Source organism: Electrophorus electricus, chromosome 6, assembly GCF_013358815.1.
Source record: "Electrophorus electricus isolate fEleEle1 chromosome 6, fEleEle1.pri, whole genome shotgun sequence".
NCBI classification, from domain to species: Eukaryota; Metazoa; Chordata; class Actinopteri; order Gymnotiformes; family Gymnotidae; genus Electrophorus; species Electrophorus electricus.
This window is the reverse complement of record NC_049540.1, coordinates 18837034-18863401: the sequence shown is the minus strand read 5'-3', so window position 1 is coordinate 18863401 and position 26368 is coordinate 18837034. Positions and strand designations below refer to the sequence as shown.

Genomic DNA, 26368 nt, shown 5'->3' with positions numbered 1-26368 from the left:
CACACACACACACACAAGAAGTGGAGAGAAGCGCGGGCCTCCGGATCTTTGTGAGTGGGTAACAGCCGTACACCCCCAACCTCCATCAACTGTTGGACTGAGGGAGTGCATCTCAAGCACAGTGAACTATTCACCAGACTATTCACCAGTCAGAAAGGCCCCCACTGAGCCTCTTTCATCATAAACAAACACAGAAACATTAAAGAAACATTTAAAAAGCTGGGAGACAGTTTGGGAGGCATGGAGCCTATTTCTATATTGTTCAATAAAATCAAAGGGCATATTTGAAGGGCTCAGTAATGCTCCCTAATTTTTCATTACAAATGCGCTCTTCAATTCACACCACAGGTTTTCACAGGGTCAAACAAATATGCCTGTTTATCAAATGTTTGATTGTGATTAGTGCAAAGGCTTTTACACTGCCGTTATGAAGAACCTGTTGGAATAAAGGTGCTGCTTTTTTTCTTAGAGAGTCTCTTGAGTGCTTATTCACCTCCTTCACTATCTCATTTTCAGTAGAAGCAACATTCAACATTTTTTGGCAAATGTACATAAGTTCCAAATAACTAATAGTGTTTTTTTGTTTGTTTGTTTGTTTTTAATGAAATTAAAAGAAGGCACGTCATGTAGCTAATTTAACTCATGTAAGGCTGAAGTTATTTATAAAAAGTTTGATTTGGTTACAAACGTATAATCTTAGAAAACACAACAATTTGGCAGAAGCAGCTTAACTCTTTTTGTTGTTTTGTACTGCCCCCTGGCAGCGGTGTATGTTCCTGCACTTGCATGTATTATTTAAAAAACCGTTTATACACTTTTTACGTAAATATTGGACTACTGTAAAAAGTTAAATAATACTTAATCATTATACATGTGTTAATTACATGTGTTAGTAAAAGCTTGTGATGGAACACTAGCGTTAATAATTTTATGTACATTTATATATAAAGAGGAAAAAATCGTATTTGCTGTTAATGTTGTCCCCTTTTGTGAATTCTGCATTTTGTTTTATTTGTTCAGCATACTGAATTCGGCTGCTTAACTTCAGGACCAATTATCAGCTGTATTCGATACCCTACTGAAGGGTAAGAGGTCAAATAAAAATATTTGCCACTAGGGGGAGTAGGAAGCAATGGGAATAAGTGTGGGCCTGAAAACTATGGATTAATCAATATTGTTCATTTATTGAACTGCAGAGTGAATCATAACAAACACAGACACACTGATATTAACATACAACATTTTACAACAGCGAACTAAATTAAGCAACAAATTTTAAAAAAACATTGTTTTCATAGGTGTTGTGGGTGATGGGCTTGTAGTGTATTACAACAGTTATAATATCTTACAATTACTATTAATTTAAAATATCAGCTTTTAGTTTAATAAATGTATTAAGCATTGTTACACACCAGGGCTTTTGGCTATCTGGTGTCACTGTCTTGCATTCTTACATAAATTATTTTATGATCAGACAGAAAGAACTATGGCTATGGCAACCCAATGATTGTACACTGTGAATCCATTATTTTGGATACACAAAAATATGATGCTCTGCTATACTGTATAATTTTAAAGCAATATATACAATCATAAAATGGAAGTTAATATGTTGATGAGGTATTTACAATTATCTCGAGCAAGCAGGAGAAAAATAAAACACCCTTCATCGTAAATACGGAATCAAAACAAAAGGCGCCACGGGCTACTTTGTGGACTCTTATCTTTTTTTTAATGTACGTTCCTATTAAAACTTGGTGGTTTCATTTTTCTTGCCTATAATTCTGTGATGTGCAAAAGTTTCTTGATGCAGCTATCACTTTCACTCAGTTGAGGCGCTGTTCAGGCGGCGCGCGGCAGCAGGCCCAGTTGCCTGCCTGCAACAGCGATGAGTCTCCCTCGCGGATCAAACACAATACTGCGGTTCGCGCGTTTCATCACGAATTTCTTGCAATTTCGCAGTTTTGTTCCACACGACAAAACCAGGGCCATAGACTCAATAACCACATGTACAAAGTCATTTATAAGGGGAAATAATCACTTTGTCCTATTCACGTTTTTTGTAGGCTACACGTCAGGGAAGCAATATGATACAGAGCATCTAAGAACAGACTTTCAATGTTACCGCCTTCCAGAAGAGACCGAATGCGACAAATTTCCTTATTCGCGTCGCAAGGCGCTCTTTTACCTTCAACGTCAACACTGGTTTGATGTAACATGGTTGACGATTAAAATGGTGTCGTCCCCTTCATTTCCCCCTCCCTAAAGAAAAAGCCTGTAATAGATAATAATCTGCAACACGCGCTGTCACTGAAATCTAGGAATTGTTTTGCGCACAGGTACACACAGCTGCGTGCAAATATCGTTATTATGAGAGTATAAGATCTAATCGTTTTTAAGACCGAGTTGTGCGATGTTTTCCTGCGTATACAGTCTTAAATTCCTCACCAAATTCTATTTGTTGCGCAGTAGTGTCAATGGTCATTTAAACAGCCTGTACTAACCACCGGTGTGTATGTACCTGGTAAAAATGATTTTACCAAGTGCAGTCTTAACTTCTCGAATGTGTAGCCTACATCAACTCGATATTTTAACACTTTGTGGCCTGTTTCAGCAGCAGACTCCATTTTGAAGCACCAGTTTCACAGAACTGCCTTTGATTCCCGTTTAAACGACGAACGAACAACGGAGTATCTGTGGGTTCCCCCACAAATGTTTGGCTAATGTGAATTTAGCCATCTTTTTAAAACTGCATTTAAAACTACACTACAGTATATACCAACCCATATCTCTCTGATAAAGTGAGTTCAAAAGCACTATAAATTTAAAAGAATAATATTTAACGCATTCATACTGCGATTTTAGCGCAGTTTAAGCGCTGTATGTAAATATGCAGTTCTATTTTACAGCAAAAGTAAGAACTATCAGGTCTAGCTCAGGGCTGAGGGGGCTACCGCAGCACCGGGGGTTGGGTAGCCGTGCCGATTGGCTGTTCATAGACAGCCACGGACAGTCACCGCTTGAAACAGAATCAGGGGCAGGTCGGCAGAAAGCAAACAATAATCATTTCAATTGAAAAGTACAGCTTGCGTAACGCAACGTGGAGGGAACGTGTAGCTCAAATACCGCGGAGACAGGGTTTTTTTTTTTGGTCTGTGAGTGTAATGGATGTTTTTGGTGTGTTTCTATTTGGAAGGGGCCGCTGGTAGACTAATAGCTAGCCTAAGTGGCAAGAATATGTGCTCTGGTTCTTGGCCTAGTGCTGCTGCTGCTGCTGCTGGGATTTGTTGATCCACTTTCACAATTTTGGAAAAAAGGCCATTTCGAGCGCAGAAACGAAGAGTTTTTAGTAATCATTCTTATTAGCGACATGTGAATGGTAAGATTTCGTCCGCATTTCCTTGATCATCATTTTATACATGCTTTATTAGCAAGTTGACCAGTCTAAGTGTCAGTGTGTGTAAACTAGTATTGATATCTGTCCGAGAGAAGGACATTGCAATGTCTGAGTAAAAATCCCGCCCGAACTGTTTGTAATTACAAGGCGCACAGCGATGTTATTTGATATTTATGTCATGATTGCATTTCAGGTTTCTACTTCCTCAGAAAGATGACAGTCACAGAGAGAGTTCGACTCGCCTTCAGTGGTCACCATAGTGTGTCATATATGTGCGCCTAACATCATTGCTGCGTTACCGTGCCAGGCTCGCGAAAAGCAGTTTACCAGTTGGCGGTATGTGTGTTTAGAGAGCTTATAACCGCGCACAGTTCTAGACATGCAGGCAGCGTTTCAGTATTCATATTAACAGCGCACGGAATCCTTAAATAATTGAAGCTTTTTCACATTCGATCGAGGCCTTTATATACGCAATAAACAGTAAAAACAAAACCTGTTCGCGATTGTCTTAGAATAAACATGGAACATGTATAACACACACGCGCGTGTGTGAATGTTGTGTCATATTTATGAATTTATTGTTTATGTTATTACCTAATTGTGCGTGTTTGCTCTTTGTCAGGTTGGAGCCATAACAGCATAACGGTCTCAGGTGTCACAGTGGCATGCATCAGATGCTTAGGTCTACAGCTGTCCAAGAGAGCTGTAGAGTCCGTCTCATCACATGGAAAACTCCACTCTTCAGAGACAAGGCACCTGGCCGCAACTCCTGCCTTCTGGTCTGATTCCACTTACAAACACATAACCCCTGACTGCTTCCAACCTTACAGTCCCTTGAAAAAGCTTCAGTACCTGACCTTTGTGGGAAGTTACCTGGACAGGTATTCCACGGGCAGGGATCCTGAAATGCTGTGAAAATGTTTTCCGTGTGACTGTGGGGGGCATCTGGTTGCCAGTTTAAACAAATTGACGCACGTCTCTCACAAAATCCCAAACAATGGACACAGCTTTGTCTGATACTAGAGTTGACAATAACAACTGCATGTCCCCTCCAAGTCCTGACTTCAGTCTTGATTCATCCAGTCCATTTGCCAATGGCCTACACTTCGAGTCAATTTTGTTTGAGGATGAGGATGAACATGAGGGTTTGGATACAGAGACAAAGTCTGCGATGGAAAACTGCCGTAGCCCTAAAAATGACACCACTATGAAGAGAAATCAAAAGGTAAAATTCACTGGTAAGACCTCTTTATCCAAAGGCAAAATTTCAAATGCCTGCACATCAGGGAAAGAGGATGACAATTTTGAGGAAGAGTCGGCTCATGATGCAGCCGCCCTATGCAGCCCTGCTGATGTTACAATGGCAAGTTATAATCGCTATAATCTTATCCCGTTATCACTTCATATTCATTTCGTATCCAAACTAGGGCTGCACTGTATGATTAAAATGCTATATTGTAATAGTAATCATCCAGTGTTATGCTGACCAAAATTCTATAAAATTCTGCCCATCCCTTTGCGAAACATTAATGCCCTTAAATGTCAGGGGAAAAAGTGATTTTTTATAAGAATTCTGACACATTTAATTCCCCAGTGACAAAATGCCAAAACAGTGCTGAGTTTATGAATTATTTGTTCAGTTTAACCTGGGTATCCTGCTAGCTACTTAGTCTGTTTGCCTGTTAGTAACAAAAGAGTTTTTTAGTTTTAAGTAAAATCTAAGCAAATATATATTGTGACTAACTTTGTCAAATTAATTTAATTTTATTAGTGCTATTTATTGGTACTACTCAGTATTTGGCAAATATCACACTTTAAGTACTTCATTCAGTAATAGCAACTTAAGAGCAAATACATCTGCTGGTACTGTAATATGACATTATGGGTCACACACACAATTAATATGTTATAATATTAAATATTAAAAAAGAATATTAAAAAATACATAAATAAACAATGTATATGGAACTGTATACAACACAGTGTCAGCCAGTAATGAAGAGAGCAGTAATCTGTACCAGACTGGTCACAAATAAAAATAGTATTTGTTCAACCTTAATTATAATTCCTTGAGGGCAGAAAGTTTGTCACCTGGAGACACGTGGAGTTGGAGTTTTCACTTTTTGAGTAAGTCCTTCCATAATGCTTCAAAATTTGTGCATATTGGAAGTTTATAAACCTATTTTGTCTCCTTAATCCCATATAAATATATGTAATGGCACTAAAAACTGAAATATTTTATTTTATAGAAAAACTCAGTTAGAAAGCTTTCAGTGCAGCCTTTAAATCCAAAAATTACACAGTTAATAGAAGGTTTCCCAGAAAGTTTCTTAGAATTTATCTGTGTCTGATCAGGTTTTGTGGAAAAAAAGAAATAACATGATTAAAGATGAAAACATTCAGTACTAAAAATGTATAGTACTTTATTGTTTAAAAATACCTAAATTGCTTTCTATATAAGTTATTATTTTTAGATTTTTATCTACAGTACTGTGGTAAATTACAATATTGTCTGTAATAGTTCTTTCATGTAATTTGATGGCATTCCTTGTACATAAATGATTTGAACATTTGTGTAACAGTAGATGCCTGCAAATGCGTATTGTGAAATTTTATATTGATTTGTTTGCTCTAGAATGACCTAGTACAGGATAGTCAATGTAATTTAACTATCTCTAATGGTAGTAACAAAAATGTTATAAAGATGCATTTTATCTCATTTTATTAATTTTCTAAAAATATTGTTTGCTACCTTTTTGAAATCTTTGTGAGGTAAGGATATTTTATTTGAATTTCCCTTTCATATTATGTAATACTGTGACTTTGAAGTAGTATTTATTAAAATATTAATTTTGAAGCTCACTGTCTGTTGTTTACTACAGATAAACGACCCAAAGACAAGATCTCATCCACCAGTGCAATACCTTGAAGGTGAAATTATATGGGCCAAGTTCAACCGTAGACCATGGTGGCCATGTCGAGTGACTGTTGATCCAGTATTGGGTACCTATCACAAAATAAAAGGTATGTTAATATTTATCACTGTTCTGATAATGAAAAGACAAGTGTAACGCCTGAATATGCAAGAGGCCACCCATCAGTTCTTTGTTACTGTGATTTTCTGCAAATGTAGCAATATTGAACATGTTAATATAATATTATTTTAAAAAGAACTTTAGTGTGTTTTATGCACATATGGGTTATGTTCAGGTTTATGGCATAACAGTTTTTGTTTGTTCTGTGGTAAAGCTACTAAGAGTAAATTGTAGCAATATATTATGTTAATTAGAATGACATCTGTGTGTATTTTCAGTAAACTCAAACTCAAAATTATACCTTTTAAGTCTTTGGCTATTCAGTTTTGGCTATTCCTGATTTGGCCCAATTGGGTTTAATGTATACTTGTGCCCTTTTGTCAAAAAAAGAATGCAACTTGCCTCCTGGTTACCTGCTAGAGATGCAAAAACTTGATTCTTTTTTTTCTTTTCTCTCTGTACTATGGTATTTCAGAGCTATGTGATAGACTCTGCCGTCAGTATTACATCAAGACATTTGGGGAACCTGAGGAGCTGGCCTGGGTCTCTGAGAAAGCCACCCATATATTTGTGGGTGGATATCAGTTTCACAACCTCCCTGGTCCAAAGAGAGGGGGAAAACAAGATGAAAACTGCAGATACTCTGTAATTAGTCTGTAATAATTAATACTATAATAGTATCAATAAAATAATTGATTGATTTACTGGTCTGTCATAAAAATGATACAGAAGTTACAGATACAGAAAACCCTTCTAGGTTTTTTGCTTCTCTGTCTCTTCTCCAGGTCCCCAAGAGGTTTCTGAGCTCTTGGACTGCTGGTGTGTCTGAGGCAGAGGCACTTTTCCTGGAGAAACCCAGGATCTCCATCCCAACTTCTGAATTCACAGAAAAGACCTCAGTTGATGGAACCACACAAGACCAAGAAGACAAGTTCACCCGTTTGCCCATGGGGACTTCTGAAAGTGGTCATCTAGCCAATGGCAATATTGCACATAAAGACCAGAACACTTTGATTAAGTCTAAATGCAAGAAGAAGAAAAGAAAGACGTCAGCAGCACTATTTACAAAACTTGATGAGTTGGTTTGTGAAACAGCTAAGGTGGAAGAAGCTGTGGAGAGTCCTTATTCCGACATTGATTCAGTGCCACAGATCCACAGATGTCCTAAAGGCAGTGAACCACCCTCAAAAAATTCCATTACTGATCAGCCTTCAAGACAAAACATGAACCCAAACAACAAGGAGTCAAAGAAAAGCCCTGAGGGCCAGGGTGGTCTCTGGTTCAGCAAAGCAGGAAAAAGCCCAGCCAGTGGAGTATTCAGTCGTGCAGGAATTAAATCTGTTAATTGCTCCTTTGGTAAGGTATCTTGCAAGATTAAGATCCCAGATGCGGCGAGTGTGAAGTCTAGAGAGAGTCAAACCACAGGACTTGAACACTTGTCTGTAGAAGCCAAGAAAGCTCTTGACAGGAGAGTTGCATGTCTTCCAGCCAGCAGTCGTCTCATGACCAGAGCACTGAGAGCATTGGAGGAGGCAGAGCTCCGGAAGAAGCTACCACCTAACAAAAGTCAGGAGCAAACAGTAGCAAATGGTGACTCAGAGAATGATATATCTGTTACCATATGTGCATCTGCTGAAAAGAAAAAGGTGACACAAACAGATGTAAGTCCTGGATTTAACGGTGACATGATAAAGAATGAAAATGTAAAGATAGCTACAGATCTCCCCTCTTTGAAAGGTGACGTTGCAATCAAATCTGAGGATGAAGCTTGTCTGATATCTCCTGATCCTATCGATTGTAATCTATCAAAATTCAAACAAGAGAATAATGGGTCTGATGTATCAACTAGTTCCACTCCATCTCCTTTGCTTTTTAATTTGCAGGATCTTGAAGATATGAAAGAAATAACCTTCAAGTCACTGGAATGTGAAAATAATTGCAAGCCAATTACATTTCAGCCAGATGCAAACTATAAATTTAGCACATACCTGATGCTGTTAAAGGATATGCATGATAGCCGAGAAAAAGATGGCAGAACTTTGGTAGTGGAACCTTTACCTACAAATGTGCTCATTAAGGAGGAGCCATCCCTTATTCCAAAAGATGATATAAAGAATGATTTTGGTAATGTTAAACATGATAAAATCAAGTGCTCCTCACGAAGTCCCCAAAAGTATGAACAGGACAAAATGTCTAGCTTTAAATCCAAACACAGTAAAACAAACACAACAGTTGAGCCAAACCTGGATGTTAAGACACTCCAAGATGGAGGTGCCACTGACTGTGTGATTCACCAATGTCAGACAATGTCAAACATATCAAAATGCGTTAGAAGACCTAACAAAAAAAGTCAAGCTGTGCTGAACAAGAAGAAGCGTAGTAAAGTTGATGTGTGTCCTGAGCTCTCAAAACATGCATGTAGCAGGAATTCGGAGGGCACACAGACCCCAGCATGCAATTTACCCAATGAGAACCTTGAGAACACTTTTTTTGGCAGTGTACCTAAAAAGCGCTGGCTAAGGTTTGACCAGGACAACAAAAAAGTGCTGCAAGTAGAAGTCAGAAGTGACCAGAAGCAGGAACAGATGTTGCCTACAGAACAGAATAGTTCTCTAATGCCTGGTGCAAAAGAGTCAAGTACATCGCCAAAGAAAGAAGTGGATACAAACCCAGACCCTGTTACTCTGGGCAGCCAGGAAATGACTAGTTTTCCCACAGGTAAGACAATTATTGGAGGTAATAGCAATGTAATTACAGAACTGTTAATACCTTTTGGGGGAAGATGTAAAATTTTTAATGTTTATATTGGATCTGGATTCTTGTCTTTCACAGAAAGTAAACGTATCAGAAAGCCTAGCAAAAGACTCATAGAATGGACAGAGGAATATGATCAGATATTTGCCACTAAGAAGAAAATCAAAAAGAAAGCTGAAACCTTGCGAAAGGTAGTTGAATGCATGGTTATTTTCTATGTTTAGATGAGTATTAAAATTATTTTACATATAATTTCTCAATCACCTTTTTCAGGTTAGTAAAACCAATTCTGGAGATGTCAATGAGAAATTGCCAGAGACACAGGAGCTTCAAGGAACAATACAAAGTGTTCTAAGCTTACTGCCTGAAATTCAGACTCCTCCCCCTGAAGAAAGGTCTAAGACTCCTCCCCCTGAAGAGAGGGCTAAGACTCCTCCCCCTGAAGAGAGGTCTAAGACTCCTCCCACCACAGAGAATAATCCATGTCAAGAGGGGCAGTTGATGACTGTAGACACATTAACTCCACCTCCAGAAGCAGTCCCTTCCCCATGTGCTGAAAATTGTTCTAAAGAACAGCTTCCAGGTCAGACTAGTTCAACAACTGGTAAGTAACTGTTCATGCAAAAAACATTTTTATTCTACCTTGAATATTTTTTGTTGGCCAGAGAGACTAGAACTAGCGTTCATAGTTTATATGGCGTTCATTGTACCACAAGTATTAATTGATTTATAAATTGATTGTTAGCAATAGACTATTATTCAAAGAAGGACCTGGTTATCAATAACTTTAGCTATTTAATAGTTTATCATGAATTTTGCAAAACTGAAATCAAACTACTCTAGAAATGGGGACTGCATTATAACATTATAAGGATTTGTGTTGTTTAGGTGATGGCATCTCTCTAAGCGCAAAGAGGCAAAGAAAGCCTACCAAGAAAATTCTAGAGAGTTCACTTGATGTTGAACCAATTCTAACACCAAAAAAGAAGGTATTGGTGAATGTTGTCTTTCAAAATTGTAAAGATTATGAAATTACAGTTTCTAACAGTAGACTGGTTACTAATTTCTTTAATGTCTGAAATTGTTGTGAAATCACAATTTAACTTTATTCAGCCCTTTTCTGCTTTGATGATGTCCAACTGTGGTTTAGTAGTCTACTGTAAAACAGGAGTAATTCTAGACTCTTTCATAGGTGAAGTCTCAAAGAAACAGTAGTCCAGGACATGCTGCTAATCCAGGTTTGCTGATGATTTACCAAAAACATATAGAAACATAGTTGTTTAGTTTTAATTGTTATAAAAACATAGTTGTTTAGTTTTAATAATGTCAATAACCGTGTTTCCATGGACATTTTTCATGTTTTACAAGCTATACAATGAAAATGCATTTCAAAAACAAAAGTTTGCATTGAACGGATACAAAGAAAGAAAGAATGTCCAGACAACTGATTAACCAGTTTATTTCATATTTTACCTAATCGCCACAGTCCATAACGTTACAGTAGTCCAGATATAGACATAGAAGTACACCAAATAATGAACCCCATATTTAAACACATTCAAATGTCCATATTAATTCATATTTTTATATTAATATTCTATTTATGGATATTTGTATTTATTTACATTTGTTTTATGGCTTCTGTATGATGATGAAAATGCTGTCACAAAGAATTAATGGACAACTGCAATATTTTTCCAGTAAAAAAAAATCCATTATAATTTTCCACATTTCACATATTAACAAACTATTCTAGAGTTAAATGGAGAAGCATTTTGTCAATATCCCTAAAAATATCTGTAAAATATCATCAGTTAATAACTGATAAATAAATAAATAATCCCTGTTTTGGCAAAAATGTCAATGTGTTAAAGGTTTTATCCAAAACATTATTTGGATGGAAACATCACTATTGACTCAATTGTTCTGGAATAATGCTAAAAATACACAAATAAATAAATAAATTCAAATAACTTTTGATTTCTTTAGAACCTCTTTTTTGCTATGTTTAATCTGTATATATCATATTCTGTAATGATATGCTATTATGCTATTTCAGCACTTTTAGTGCCTACTCTTATTTCAAACATATTGTGACAAATTGAATGAAGAAACAAAATTATCAATAAATGTCTGTCATGGCTGTTATCAAAACTTTCAACTAAATTGCACTGTTCTGTTCTGCCTTTTTGGTGATGGAACTATACATTCGTTCTGTGTCCTGGATGCAGGGTTTGGGCAGTCAAAAAGTAAGAGCAAGCAGCCTGCTCTGCTCACGTCTGAAGCGAGTAGCCTGCTGCCAGAGAACTTGGAGAGGGATGAAGACACGACCTCCACAAGCCCTGAGACACTCAAGCCAGAGCCAGTTGAGGACGGCAAAGTCATTCCAGAACCTGAGGTGTGACCTGGGCCTCTGTAAATTTCAGAAATTTTTTTACCTCCTAAATTGTTTATGAAATGTATATGTAAAGGGAAACTTGTAGAAACTTTCCAAAATGTGTCTGGGCAGATATGTTAGGCTCAGTTTGCAGCTGATGACAATGAAAACGTTAAATAAAATTATGCTGAATGCCTTTTTAAACATTTAAACATTAACATTTCTCACTTACACCATTCAGACACGTGTCCCCAAGCAAGAATGTTATGACCCGTCTCTTAATTCGGAGAGGAAAGATGAGGGTGATGAAGGATTCTCACCCAGTAAGAGAGTTTCAGTGGAGAAGGGAGGTGGGAACTTACTAAGGGATAATGTGTGTCAGGTGAGTTCCTAAGATGGTTATTTTGAATAACAGATAAAGATAACCAGTTACCAGATAACCACTTAAAAATTAAAAAATCTAAAAGACTGTTATGAGTTCGCTACTGTGCAATATTTTTTGGGAGCAAATATTGCCTATAAATCTTTTGGACCATTGTAACGCCATCAGTAGGTGATCATTAGTAGATGATTTTACAGCCTTAGACATAATGGTGTATTTGTCAGCCATTAACCTAATGACCTCATGTGTGTCCTGTATGTGTTTGGAAAGGTGTGTGAGAAGCAAGGTGAGCTGCTTGTGTGCGAGGGCCAGTGCTATGGAGCCTTCCATGTGCAGTGTGCCGGCCTGACTGAGCCTCCGACCGGGAAGTTCACCTGCCAGCAGTGCACCTCTGGTGGGCATTCCTGCTCAGTCCAGCACATCACAGCACTCGGCACACGTCCGCTGCCTGGCAAAACTTTTTGAACTTTTTGCCCTTGCGTGCAACGTGCAGTAACTGAGCATCCCAAACTGTGTGTGTTTTGAATCCTAGGCGTGCACGAATGCTTTGTGTGCAAGAAACCTGGGAAGGAGGTGAAGAGGTGTGTGGTGCCCACATGTGGGAAGTTCTACCACAGCGAGTGCATTGCCTGCCATGCACCCGCTGTGCCATTGATTCGGGGCTTCCGCTGCTCCCTGCACGCCTGCCTTGCCTGCTTCATCAGTAACCCGGATAACGCTGCCAACCCGGCCATCTCGAAAGGTGTGTACTACCTTCTCAACTGTTCCGTCATACCACTCGGAATTCATCGGGGGGTGATAAAAACTCATGTAAATACATGTAAATATGTGATACATGATTTGTTGCCAAATGGTTATTTATGTCAAATGGTCTTACAGAGAAATTGCCGTATAGTTTTATAGGAAAATTAATCACATTTCTATCAAAAGAACACTTTTAATTAGTATTAATTGATAGAAATTCTAATATAGCTATGAAAATTGTAATTAGTAATAGTTATTCAGTACATAAATCAAAATTTAAATCTGCTAATGGATGACATCACTAGTTCCCGACTGAAATGTGTCACCTCTGTGTGCTTTGTGTGGTGAACCAGGCCGCCTGGTCCGCTGCATCCGATGTCCGGTGTCATACCACGCTACTGATTTCTGCATACCTGCTGGCAGCTTGGTCCTGGCAAGCAACACCATCCTGTGTCCCAACCACTTCACCCCACGCAGGGGCTGCCGCAATCACGAGCACGTCAACGTCAGCTGGTGCTTCGTTTGCTCGGAAGGTCAGTGCCAGCAGCCTGCGTGCTGTCACTGGGCCCAGCTTCCGAACAGCTCATCTTTCGGGCACTTGCTGACATAACTTGTTTTTTTATAATTGGCCGCAAGAGCCATCGCACCCCAAGCTGCACAGTTTGATGGCCAGAGGTCGTCGCCTCCTCTTAGAGCTTTCTGCGTGCTGATTGGTTGGCTGCTCTGACTCGTTACAGGTGGTAGTCTGCTGTGTTGCGAGTCCTGTCCTGCAGCCTTTCACCGTGAGTGTCTGAACATTGAGATGCCGGAGGGTAGCTGGTACTGCAACGACTGCCGGGCAGGCAAGAAACCGCACTACAAGGAGGTGGTGTGGGTCAAAGTTGGTCGATACAGGTCAGCAGAGGCGACCCTCAGCCAGGTGTTAAACAGGGTTTGCTGGACTTTTGGTGTTTTGGTGTCTTTGTTTAGAAGGTGTTTGCTTTTCTTGCATAAAAGAAATGTTCACTTCAAGTGTTCTCCAAATTTTGGAATTTTGGAAGTTATTTTGCTGCCCTGAGATAATGTCACAATTTGAAAAATTTAATGAAAAACTGCTGCTTTCTTCTTTTACTATCCTGTATTTCTATAAAGCTTTTGTTTTTTGGACAATAAAATTCCAATTTGTTGTGCGCTAAGACTAACTTAACAGTTCTCCTGGGAACACTCCTAAATAAAGGAGTCATGTAAATAATTCCAGGACACTTAACTACACTCTCAGTATCTCTGTTAAAAATACTTGTTGGTCTATTTCTGTACGTTCTAGGTGTTTTATGTTTTATACATTTTTATGCTTCGACAGATGGTGGCCTGCAGAAGTCAGTCATCCTGAGAACATTCCAGAAAATATCCAGCGAATGAGACACGACGTTGGAGAGTTCCCCGTGCTTTTCTTTGGCTCTAATGACTACCTGTGGACCTATCAGGCTCGTGTCTTTCCGTACATGGAAGGAGACGCCAACAGTAAAGAAAAAATGGGACGAGGGGTTGACTCCATTTACAAGAAAGGTTATTATTGAAAATGTAATGTGTACTTAGAATTTTGCAGTACACACATTCAGAAAACCCTTCACTAATGTAGATTAGACAAATGAGAGGTGAGATTGCTGTGATGTAATTCTGGTGTTATTTCTACTTGCCCAGCACTGGAAGAAGCTGCCAAAAGGTTCCGGGAACTGCAGGCTGAGAAGGAGCTTCGACAACTGCAGGAGGACAGACGCAATGACAAGAAGCCTCCACCTTACAAACACATCAAGGTCCCCAATGCTTCACTTTACTAGTGCAGCTCGCAAGCCTCTGGAAGGCAACTGCACTTCCTCTAAACCGACCCCCCCCCCACCCCACCCCCGCAGGTGAACCGACCAATTGGCAAAGTGCAGATCATCACCGCTGACCTGTCCGAGATCCCGCGCTGCAACTGCAAGGCGGAGGATGAGAATCCGTGCGGCATAGACTCGGAGTGCATCAACCGCATGCTGCTGTATGAGTGCCACCCGCAGGTGTGCCCTGCGGGTGAGCGCTGCCAGAACCAGTGCTTCACCAAGCGCCAGTACTCGCAGGTGGAGATCTTCCGGACGCTGGCGCGGGGCTGGGGCATGCGCTGCTGCCACGACATCAAGAAGGTAGCCTTTGAAAATGCCGACGTGTTCAGATCTAAGGAAATGGTATTTCTTTAGAACCTTGAATGTATCAGCGATCCATGCTGGTGGTAACTGTAATTAAACCACAGCTTGAAGTGAGGTTGGTTTAAGTCGCTGGTGTAACCTGACATCTGGGGTTAGTTTAAGTGCCTCATGTAACCAGTCATATGGTGTTGGGCATCAGGGGGAATTTGTAAGCGAGTATGTCGGGGAGGTGATCGACGAGGAGGAATGCCGAGCTCGGATTAAGCACGCACAGGAGAATGACATCGGGAATTTCTACATGCTTACGCTGGACAAGGTAAAGCCTTCGAGTATGGCCATGTCAAAGTTTTATTACGCCTCATGGAATTTGAAGAAGGCCCAATGTAACCTGCTGTCTCGAATGTCTGTTGTTTTGGGTAGGACCGGATTATTGATGCAGGGCCAAAGGGAAACCAGGCCCGATTCATGAACCACAGCTGCCAGCCCAACTGTGAGACGCAGAAATGGACAGTAAACGGGGACACTCGGGTTGGGCTTTTTGCACTGGTCGACATTCCCGCTGGTAAGGCATATGATATTGTGAAATTACAAATTACAATTCACCGCTGAAGTGATTTGACCTCCCATTTGTTGCATAATGTTGTCTTAGAAAAAATTGTGTACCCTTAATAACAAGATCAACTAATTAATGTACTACTAGTAGTGGTAGAGATACCATCAATAACTGACTAAAAATAACTCGGTAATACTCTAATATTTTCTCTGAAGGCACCGAGTTAACTTTCAACTATAACCTTGAATGTCTGGGCAATGGGAAGACTGTGTGTAAATGTGGTTCACCCAACTGCAGTGGCTTCCTAGGAGTGAGGCCCAAGGTAAACAGCTGAGCTTTTACTATCGGATGCCCCCACACACCACACCACCAAACGTTATACTGCAAATCCTAACATTGCCAATCACTGGCATTTAAGAACTCGATCTCACATCAGCAGCACTGGTATAAGATGCGAGGAAGTTCCTAGGTTACATCGTAGGTATAAGTTCCTCCGTCCTTGCCTTTCTGAGAACAACCTGGACGATAAGGGCCGTAAACTGAAGAAGAAGGTTCAGGTGAAGCGCAAGCCGGCGCAGGAGCTGACCAAGGAGCGGGAGGACGAGTGCTTCAGCTGCGGCGACGGGGGCCAGATGGTCTCATGCAAGAGGCCCGGCTGTCCGAAGGTGTACCACGCAGACTGCCTCAACCTCACCAAGAGGCCTGCAGGTTAGTCACGGCACGTATGGAGCGGGCTTCTCGAATGCTGTGTGTACAGAGAGTTTCTGGTAATTTGTTGGTTTAGCTCAGGGATAAGGCCTTCTTTAACAGGGCAGCAGATGTGGATAGTTCAGGTCCTGAAAGTGAAAGTCCTCCCCAGGAGTTTGCTCTACCTGTGTGGATTTCCTGGTTAGCTTAAGAAAGCAAGTAGAATAGAAAACCATGGCAGGACATTTTGGTCTGAAACTTAACCACCTCTGGGAGATACCACTTCCATACATGATACATGGAAGTGAAAGGGATGATAGTGCTCTGATCATTCAGTGACTGCTTTCATTAAGATTCTAGTAAGCCTTGTACTTAGGGTGTATGCGTGTATGTGTGTATGTGTATGTTCATGCATGTGTGTGTGCGTGTGTGTGTCTGCACACATGGATCTGACAGGGCGCTGGGAGTGCCCCTGGCACCAGTGCGATCTGTGCGGTCAGGAGGCGGCCTCTTTCTGTGAGATGTGTCCGAGCTCGTACTGTGCGGAGCACCGTGACGGCATGCTCTTCATCTCCAAGCTGGACGGCCGCCTATCGTGCAGCGAGCACGACCCGTGTGGCCCCGAGCCACTGGAGCCCGGCGAGATCCGTGAGTACACGTCAGAGCATGCCACCTCCTACCCTGTCAAGGCCTTGCCCCTGTTCAAGGCAACCCGTGGCAACCCGCCCCCTGAGAATGGCCATCCCACCTTCGAACCTTCCGCCCCTGCACCCAACTCCGCCCCACTGCTGAGTCCCGGTCCCTCCGAACCGCCGCTTAGCGCTAACATTACTTTTAACAGCAGTTACTCACCTACATCCTCCTATGGGGAGGACAAAGAAGACGAAAAGGGCTTGGTGGAGCAGGTGGGGCAGGAGCAGCACAGGGTGGAGGGCGAGGGGATCAGAGAGGAAACTGGAGGCCAGCGAGTGGTCAAACTAGAAACACAGGATCAAAGAGAAGAAAGCACTATGGAAGGTACACTCACTGTGTGAATCTGTCAGCTCTTATCACTCTATTGTTTTACAAAAGGGTTTAGGTAAACAAACCACTAAATGATGACAGTATACCTATAGTGTGTTTACTTCACTTGAGTAGGAGCTAGTGACTTTGGATAACAGTGGAGTGCGTTTGAAGCTGCTTGATGGAATTAAAGGATAACGGGTCCTGTTAGCTGATTCAATCAGTTTGTTTGTCTAGACCCCATTTACATCTACTTCTCCCTTTTTATTGAAGGGAACACAGACTTCATAGTTTTAATGTATTCAAGTTTACCATAGAAATTTAACAGAGCAATGAAAGAAAAGCTGAAACTTTGGGTAGCAAATGATCCTGAAAAAATATTTTTTTAGAGGAAATCACAAAGAGATTGAAAGGTTCAAAATATCTCCATCACAAAAAGAGACCTTTAGTTTTTATTTATTTATTGTCCTGCAAAAAACAAACAAACAAAAAACCATTACCTACTATGTTTAAGTGCTGTATGTGGACAATCTTCAGTCTTGCTGAGGGGTGGTGTTGCGTTCATCAACTTGCGTGTAACTGCAAGCTACAGAAATCAAGACATTTAAAAGACTGTATCACTGTCTTCAGTGCGTGAACATGGGTGATTTGCATTCAAAAATGCACGAGTCCCATTTCATTTAGGCCTAAAGGCCCATGGTGGGCAAATTAACCAAAGCACTTGACAAGTGTGTGTCCACTTGATCTATTTCTAATAGGGATTAATTATGCCATAAGTTGATTTAGGCTTATGCCTGAATTAGAAATTGGAGTTGATTGATGCACTATGATGAAAGCAGCGCACCCAGTGCTTGAGTGATCAGGTTCATGCTCTAGTGTCACACTCCACTTATCTTGCCTTACCCAAGCCACTCACTAGACCAGTTCATCTGTGTTTTAAAGACCTCTGGACTGTTGCTTTCATGTTTAGGGTTCTGGTATATTTTAAAATACAAATGCATAGGCTCTTAAACATGATGAGCTCATACATTTTAAGATCATTGTTAAATGCAACGAGGAATGCCTGCGATGTGTGAGGTTGGTGATTTCTCTTATAGCTGAATTGGGAAATGAATTTGAATTGTGTTGACATTGGTATGACTTGCAGACTAAGAACCTTAAACAAGAGTTCCTTAATTATATCAAGCAACACACAAATATAAGCCCAGCAGCAGCACACTAGCCCTTTCTGTCATTTAAAAGCATAGAGGTAGGCACTACTGGACTAAATTAGTGAGTCATCACTGCACGTTATATCTGTAGCCACCAGCCTTTTGTGCTTTATACCCATGTCCAAATGTGCACAAAAAAACCCAGTGTACAAAATAAAAGGCAAAGATGTTCAGCTCTTGATTTTAGCACCATCTGCTGGTAAGACATAAAAGAAAAACACTGCACAGTGCCACTTTGCCACCCAAAATGTGTGAAATGGTTAATTATGTCTTGAATTTTCCTATACATCTATTTGTGTTGGATTATGTTTCATATGATGTGTCTGTAGTTTCATAAACAGGCTGCCATTGATCATTGAGTAGGAATATATGACTGACTTATTGTGTATATTTGTACATTAAAGCTCTATATGCAAGTGATGTTTCAAGCCAGTTCTGCAGCTAGCTAGATGTTTGATGTGCTGCAAGAATTTTTACCATAGCAGTTCATAATGCTTCATTAGATGTTTTTACTCTTAACTGTAACAGAACGTTAAAGGTTTAAAACACTAATGGCGCAAAGAAACAGTGAAGATCATCACTAAGGAATGGCAGTAGATCTGTGTATTTGGTTTGACAGATAGTTTTGGACTAATTGCATGTTATCTCACACTCTTGTCACATCCTCTCATCCAACAGCGTGGCTTCCCGGAAGCGACAGCGCAAAACGTTATAATTAAATGTTAAGGAGAGTTTCACTTTCTTTGAATGGGTGTGAGATTAAGACAAAATTACTTCTTGCAAAGTCCTGGCTTGCATATCAAACTTGAACACCATTTAATTTTTACCTGTATTTATATGTAAAACAACACAGCTTGTTTTTGTAACACTTCTCTGAGACTGCCGTTGTGCTGCTTTGGTCTGCTTCATGCTGGTGCATCTGCTGAAAGAAAAATACACATCTGCTGCCTTGTGAGAAATTTTAATTGTGCTGTAGAGCTTTGTACATAATAAACAAGGGTACATAACGTTTCCCATTCCTGTTCACACTCTTTTCTTCCACTATCCTAGAAAAAACCTTTACCATTCATCAGCTAACAGCATATTTGACCACAAATGCATATTATTATCTTCAGAAAGTGTGTTAGGCAGGCTCAACTGAAGGGGCATTCTAAAAATGTAAGTGATTCTTATAACAAGTCCCCCAGCACATAAACAAATGTGGACTTTAAAAGTTAAAAATATCCAGAGCACTTTTAATTATGTCTTCTTACAGATGTAAATTTAAATGAGAATCATGACAAACTTTAATAAGCCAAGTGTATTCAAACTTCGCACATGTTCCTCATTAGTCCTTGATTAAGGACTTGATTAGTCTCAACCCTATAATTCGACATTCTGTACACCTTGGAGCATGGTATACATGTTGTAACTAGAGAACTTAGGTGTGCCATACTGAGGAGAAGATATAAACCTTTTTGTTTAGTGTCCATTACTGAAGGCTTTGGGTCACAAAAATTAGATAATGCAAGTAACGTGACTGGCAGATTGGACTGAATAGCATTTCCTTTTGGAAAGTATGCATATAGCTTACTATGATATTTACCTTAGGTTGGAACACCTACGTACAACCCACAAAGTTTGGAATCTGTACAGGCATGATATAAGCTTAAAGGAATCACACTCAAGTGAAAAACAATGTAAACATGAAAGTCACATTAAACAGGCACTGCATGTCTACGCTGATCTGGCTGAAAGAAAGGCAAAACAGCCAGATTAGCAGTATTCTGTCTCGTTTAGCCAAACCTGACCACATTCAGGGAGTTACCATGCCACCTCCAACTTCCAGAGTCATATCTGCTTTTGGAAGGCTATTCATGTTGGAGATCATACAATATTCAATAAAAATATCTTTTTCATGTTATTGAGTGGTATAATCTTCCCATCTGAAACAAAACAAATTGTATTCCATTCATATCTAGAAACAATTTCACCACTGTAATTCTTGACCCTAAATTATTAGGACAGAAATACACTGGTGTTTGCAGGCATGAAAAATCAGCTTCCATCAATAAATACAACCTTACTACTGTGCAAAGATATATGCACACAACAAAATGGGCCAAAGCAGCTTTACTTGTAAACTTAGATGGTCACAGACAACACCCCAAAAAAACGTTTAAGTCAATAAAACAAAAGAAATCTCTCAAGGCAATTATGTGGGGGGAGGGGGGCTATCATGGGTAGTGGTAATGATCACTTCCTGCAGTGTGGGTCCCAGTTCTCTTTTTTCCTCTTTACAGAGGGAAGTATGTCAGCATTCATTTCATCCAGTCTTCATTATCAAAGAGTCTTATGAAATTTTTCCTGTTTTGTAATGACGCTTGACACTCCCACACACTTCATGGCACAACAGGGGGGTGGGGGGGGGGGGAGATGTAGTCTTTGATTTTAAATTAAAAAAGGTGAGGACATCCAGTGTTTCCAGGTAACAGATCACACAACCGTGCCTTGTGTGGGGTCAGTGGTGGCAGCATGCGTAGAAATAGGAGTCCTTCTTATGGCCCAGGTCCACTCCTTTCTCATCTATAAGAAAGCAAGTCAAGGAAAGTATAGTACAATATATGCCACATTTCAAAGTGGCAAATCAAAGTGATTAACACAGACAAAAAAAGATTGAAATGAAATTAAAAAAAAAAAAAAAAAATTTACTACATCCCAAGATACATTTCCTGAACTACAGCAAAAATAGGTCACATAAAACTAAACAGAAAACAATAATAAAATGAATACAATTGATTTAGATAGAGAAGAAAAATCAAAGGGGAGACTATTAGGTCAGACGGGTTTGGGAAGATCCAATCATCTTCACATACTACACCAATTCTACAAGACAGTATCAGCACTTGGGCAACAATACGTGAGGACTGAGGTGCCCAGAGTGAAATCCATTACTTGTTACATGTTGGCAAAAACAAAATGTAGTGTTAGCATGACAGACTCTTACCTCGCATGAGCTCTAAGGCTGAGTTACTGAAGTCCAGTGCTACTTTTATGAATAGTTCATCTGTTATAAGAAGGGAAATCATTTTTTTAAACAAAATTACTGTTTGTTTGACTATGTACACAAGCATTTAAGGCACAAAAAGTAACTGAAGTAGTGCTTACCAACATTGTTTCCTGTTTTGCTAGATGTCTCAAAATGATGTGCCCCTATTTCTGTGGATGATAGAAGGTATTGATTAGTGTTCAGTGATTATTCATTGATTATTGGCAGATTACTGTTTGTTACTCACTGTAATATTAATTTTAAAAGATTTTTAACATCCGCTAGAAAAAAAACTTAATGTTCAAACATTAACATAAGTGTTTTACCTTCTGCAAAGTCCTGGACATCATGGTAGTCAACTTGTCTCATACTCCTGTCAGCCTCAATGAGATCATTCTTGGTGCCACACAAATAGATCTTGCAATGCTACAGATCAAAAGAAGAGGGCAACAGTTTATACCACACATGGATAAAAAGCACATCTCAGTCGGGTACTATAGAAGAAAAGATGCTTGTGCACCTCTTCAAAGGTCTGGAGCTCCTTTACCCAGAACTTTGCCCTCAGGAAGCTGCTGCTGTCCGTCAGGTCTAAAGAGCAATAGTTAAAAAGATCACAGCGCTAAAGATAAATACAAGATGTTTTCCCACAGAGCGCCAAGTTGTAAATGACTTCAAAGGTTACGTAAGATAAAAACACAGAAGGTGAGCAAACGTTCATCAGCCTCGGGCTCCTCAGCCCCTGCCAAGGGTTGATTAACTGGTATGCTTTCCATAGGAAATGAAACGGCACACCATGGTAAAAAGCTCTTGTATTAAGGGATTGAGCTGATGTAAAGCAATGTTTTAATGTCTTCAAGGAGAAGGAAACTTATACCATAACAGACAATGGCAGCTCGGGCACCCCTGTAGTAAATTCTGCTCATAGCCTCATATCGCTCAGATCCAGCTGTGTCCTGGACAGAGGAGAGGAGAATATGATGTTTCTAATGAATGTAATGTTTATGATGGACCCAAAGTGACAATAAACATGAATATGCAAACACTCACCCATATTCCCAGTGTAATCATCTTCTCACCAATGTTGATTGCCTTTGCAACAAATGCAGCTCCAATGGTCTATTGGGGAAAATGCAAAATTATAAGCATTTTAAATACATTTTTTCACCCTACAAATAAGATATAGATGCCTTCAATATTCTTACTTTTACACAGGGTTTCCAGCTTGTGGATATTTTCTTAACCCTTGTTAAAAACCCAGGTTCCAGTACTCACATTCTGATATGGTCCAACAAGAAAGCGATGGTGTACATATCTCTCCACCAGACTGGTTTTACCCACACTCTCCTTTCCCAGCATCACCACTTTGACATCAACACGCATTGCTGTCATAGTTTATTTATAAGAGTAGAAAGAAAACTGAAAAGAGAATCGACATTGAGGCTACATCACCACAACTGCCTGACTGACTACTTCAGCTGTGTATTAATAAGTATAGTCACATGTAGTGTAAGCACATTAAGAGGAAAGCTAACTATAGATGCCAGAGTACTACATAACATGGTTAACTGATATAGCAAGATGTTGACACTGGCCACTAATCTGCAACTCACTTCGCAAGACCCATTATAATTTCATACATACGTCAGTTCTAGCAGCACTACATGCATTGCTGGCTGTGTTGACGCAACAGATTTGGCCAGCTAGCTAGTCAGTTTCACTGTTTTCCACTTACCTCTTAATTAGTACAGTGATGAAGATGATAGCTAGTTGTTGCGGTCTTCTAATAAGCAATTTAATTTGATGTTAGCTACGAAACCCAACTAGCTACCCCTAGCTAACAATTAAATAATTAAAAGTTAAGAGCCAGCTTGCCCCGTGAAAAAAATAATCAGACAGCAAGACAGATAACTAATGTACATATACCAAATACACTAGAATCGAAAAACAATTTATAGTGCAAAGTTGGCCGTAGTATAAGTTAACTCAGTCGATAAACAACAAGATGAGCTAGCTATTCGCAAGATAGCTAGCGTTAACTAACTAGCTCTTAGCAAGCATAGGTTTGCGAGCTAGATTAGATTATATTATTGTAAAGTGCTGTCGATAACGGTAATCTTTGCTAACGAAACGCGACTAAACTGACGTATTCCTTCGTCAAATTAACTCCGAATTATGTTTTGTTAGCTTCAGTACTCCATGAAGTAAGCTCTTGGTCCCTTGGTCAGTACTCAGTCCTATTTAAACATCCATTGGCTAAAAACAAACAACCACACTTGCACTCCGATAGGAACTAAAGTGATCATTTAGAAGAACTTGGGGACGAGGTATTTTATGTTACCGGATATGACCTCATCATTACACGACAGGGGGCGGGGCAAATGATCAAACGTGAAAAATGGCGTCTCCGAAAACAGTTCCGAAAGATGCACAGGTAGATGACTACTATGAAGAAAAGCATTTTACCCATGCACTATATTGAGCTCGATTTAATTAAAAGACAAGCAAATCAGTTTTGTTTAAGTGAATGTGTTGATAATATAAAACTAAAGTGGATAAGCAATTCAGCTGCACTGTCCTGGCTGGCTAGCTAGCTAGTTAATTAGCTCGTTCTTTTTTTTGTTATCTAGCTAGATTTATATTCATTAATAATGTCATTTTGGTTCTTTATGTCATGTTCTTCAATATTCCTCTCTAAATCTAAATCTTTAGTTTTATTTGAGACATAGTAGCAGTAAGCAAATGGACTCACACAACACATCCGATTGATTGCGATGTAGTTAAAGTTATCTAGCTAGCTAGCTGGCTAGCTAACTAGCAGGATACTACTAGTTAGCTACGCTCATCTTTTGTTTTGCTAGTAGACTTAAATTATGCATTCACACATCATAGCAAGTATTCTTGTTTATTTTGTAAAGGTTATGATCCAGATTTTGAAAGACATGGGGATCACAGAATATGAGCCCAGGGTCATCAATCAAATGTTGGAGTTCACGTACAGTAAGTTATGGTCTTTTCAATTTAATTAAGAATTAAGATCTGACTGCTGATGTTAATACCTCTAGTTATTTAGCTACCTCGCAGATGTGAAAATCAAAAACTGTTTACACAAAATATAAATTCGCTTTGACCGCTACATCTTTGTCCTCCTGTAGGGTATGTCACAACTATAATAGAAGACGCCAAAATATACGCCACCCACGCTAAGAAATCAAACGTTGATGCCGATGATATTCGGTTAGCTATCCAGTGTAGAATGGATCAGTCCTTCACATCTCCACCACCGCGAGATGTAAGACATTCTCTATATTCACAAGAATTTGGACTTGTTATGAATCACTTGTAAACATATAATAAAATCAACTCTGACCTGAAACTTTCATTTATTTCAGTTTCTTATGGAAGTTGCCAGGCAGAAGAACTTAACCCCACTACCCTTGATTAAGCCCTACACAGGGCCACGCCTTCCACCAGATCGCTACTGTCTAACCGCACCTAACTACAGGCTCAAGTCACTGCAGAAAAAGGTCTGGATGTTTGATATGCATTTACATATTTGAATGTACCATACATGTCTGCTCAAGACTGAATTGAAACAAAATTTTTGCATGCCATCTAATGGTGGTGATCACAGATGGCAAAGTCATCTTTGTCATCTTAAATTTCAAATGTGATGACCTTGCAGTTATTGTAATCAAACATAAGTCATTCCATTCATAATCGTACTTGACTCACATACTCAGGCTTTGTGCACAAAGCTTCCACCGCCAGGTTTCTTTAAGCAAGAACTGCATATCTGTTGTCCAAACACTCTTCTTAGAATGTTCTCTCAAGAATCTCCTTAATACCGAGATCTGCCCTGACAATGTGATTTCAGCCTTTACCTGTAGGCCATGTCAAAAGTCAAACCAGGATGAGAACACAATTTAATTAGCTAAGGTGTTCTAAATAAGTGACATCTGGTCAGTTAAAGCAGCTCATTTGTTTTTGTGACATGGTTCTCATGTGCTGTCTGGTGTTGCATAGACGTCCTCGTCCGCAGGTAGAATAACAGTCCCTCGGCTCAGCGTGGGGGCAGTGTCCAGTCGGCCGAGCACGCCAACTCTCGGTGAGTTCTCCCAGGCTATTCAGATGATAGAACGAAGTACTATGGCTTGAGTCAGACTCTCGTCTGCATATCCCAGTGTCGTGAAAATGTTTTGTTTCTCAACTTTTCTGATCTTTTCTGAGCTGGGGGATTGTTAATTGATTCCTAGCCACCAGGAAAATGCATCAATGGATAACACTTCCAAAAAAAATAGTTATAATGGTAAATCACTTTTCCTGGACCTAAATTTCAAGGGGTATTTCATGGTCATGTCTGGTCTGTCACCAGGTACCCCCTCAGTGCAGACAATAGGCACTAAAGTGGGAACACCAATGTCATTGACAGGTCAGCGCTTCACTGTCCAGATCCCCTCTTCACAGGCTGCCTCTGTCAAGTCAGGTGAGTGCTGACAGTACATCACAAAGGGTGACATTTGTTTTTGGTTGGTTGGTGTTTTTTTTGTTGTTGTTTTTGTTTTGTTTTGTTTTGTTTTATGTGCACACAAGTGCATGCATTGATAAAGATTTGGGACAAAAAAATGCTAGTATATAAAAACTGAAGAAGGAGGTGTCATTTTATTCTCAAACTCATGCCACATGTGAGGAGTAAATATTGCTAAATATGTTGTTTTTGCAGCTACCCCGACAACCCCAGGCACAGTCCAAAATGTCCTTATCAATCCCTCTCTCATTGGCTCCAAAAACATCCTCATCACAACCAACATGGTGTCTCAGAACTCATCCAGCGAATCAGGATCTCTGAAAAGAAAGCATGAAGATGATGATGACTATGATGCCTAATGACCCCATGTATAAGTTCTGTCAGTAGATGCTAAGTGCTAAAAAAGCTTGTAAATATATTATACTTTTGAGTTTTGTGTTAATTCTGCTCCATAACATGGTTTTGGTTATACCATTAACTATAGTGTCTTGAGCAATGCTAATTTGTTTGT

General features: G+C 39.8%; 3 protein-coding genes across 5 annotated transcripts in view; 2 read left to right on the top strand and 1 right to left on the bottom strand.

Moving 5' to 3' along the window:
* Positions 1-3013: 3013 nt before the first annotated feature.
* Positions 3014-19701, top strand: nsd1b (nuclear receptor binding SET domain protein 1b). 2 transcript variants are annotated; one of them, XM_035527011.1, is made up of 24 exons: positions 3014-3379; positions 3591-3733; positions 4020-4622; positions 6280-6421; positions 6908-7077; positions 7218-9150; positions 9265-9377; positions 9460-9790; positions 10075-10175; positions 10379-10424; positions 11418-11584; positions 11805-11945; positions 12216-12339; positions 12478-12687; positions 13043-13222; positions 13427-13583; positions 14029-14234; positions 14370-14482; positions 14579-14848; positions 15051-15167; positions 15272-15413; positions 15620-15726; positions 15917-16112; positions 16548-19701. In XM_035527011.1, the coding sequence occupies exons 3-24, from the start codon at positions 4395-4397 to the stop codon at positions 17123-17125; spliced, it is 5772 nt and encodes a 1923-aa protein (XP_035382904.1). In that variant the 5' UTR covers positions 3014-3379; positions 3591-3733; positions 4020-4394; the 3' UTR covers positions 17126-19701. The 2 variants fall into 2 exon arrangements, with proteins under 2 accessions (XP_035382904.1, XP_035382905.1); XM_035527012.1 differs by lacking the exon at positions 3591-3733.
* Positions 19519-23644, bottom strand: rab24 (RAB24, member RAS oncogene family). Of its 2 annotated transcripts, none has more exons than XM_027000087.2 (9): positions 23065-23644; positions 22605-22748; positions 22380-22448; positions 22207-22285; positions 21853-21920; positions 21659-21758; positions 21452-21502; positions 21291-21350; positions 19519-20869 (listed from the first exon to the last, which is right to left on the bottom strand). In XM_027000087.2, the coding sequence occupies exons 2-9, from the start codon at positions 22719-22721 to the stop codon at positions 20805-20807; spliced, it is 609 nt and encodes a 202-aa protein (XP_026855888.2). In that variant the 5' UTR covers positions 22722-22748; positions 23065-23644; the 3' UTR covers positions 19519-20804. The 2 variants fall into 2 exon arrangements, with proteins under 2 accessions (XP_026855888.2, XP_026855889.2); XM_027000088.2 differs by having other exon boundaries at positions 22605-22714.
* A 48-nt stretch (positions 23645-23692) lies between these two features.
* The window catches only part of taf9 (TAF9 RNA polymerase II, TATA box binding protein (TBP)-associated factor), a 2704-nt gene continuing 28 nt past the window's right edge, over positions 23693-26368 (top strand). Inside the window, exons 1-7 of the mRNA XM_027000132.2 lie at positions 23693-23763; positions 24248-24329; positions 24485-24621; positions 24722-24856; positions 25356-25437; positions 25705-25815; positions 26053-26368. The exon at positions 26053-26368 is cut by the window's right edge and continues 28 nt beyond it. Of these exons, the coding sequence (XP_026855933.1) occupies positions 23728-23763; positions 24248-24329; positions 24485-24621; positions 24722-24856; positions 25356-25437; positions 25705-25815; positions 26053-26216 (747 nt within the window). The 5' untranslated portion in view covers positions 23693-23727 and the 3' untranslated portion in view covers positions 26217-26368. The remainder of the gene's footprint in view (positions 23764-24247; positions 24330-24484; positions 24622-24721; positions 24857-25355; positions 25438-25704; positions 25816-26052) is intronic.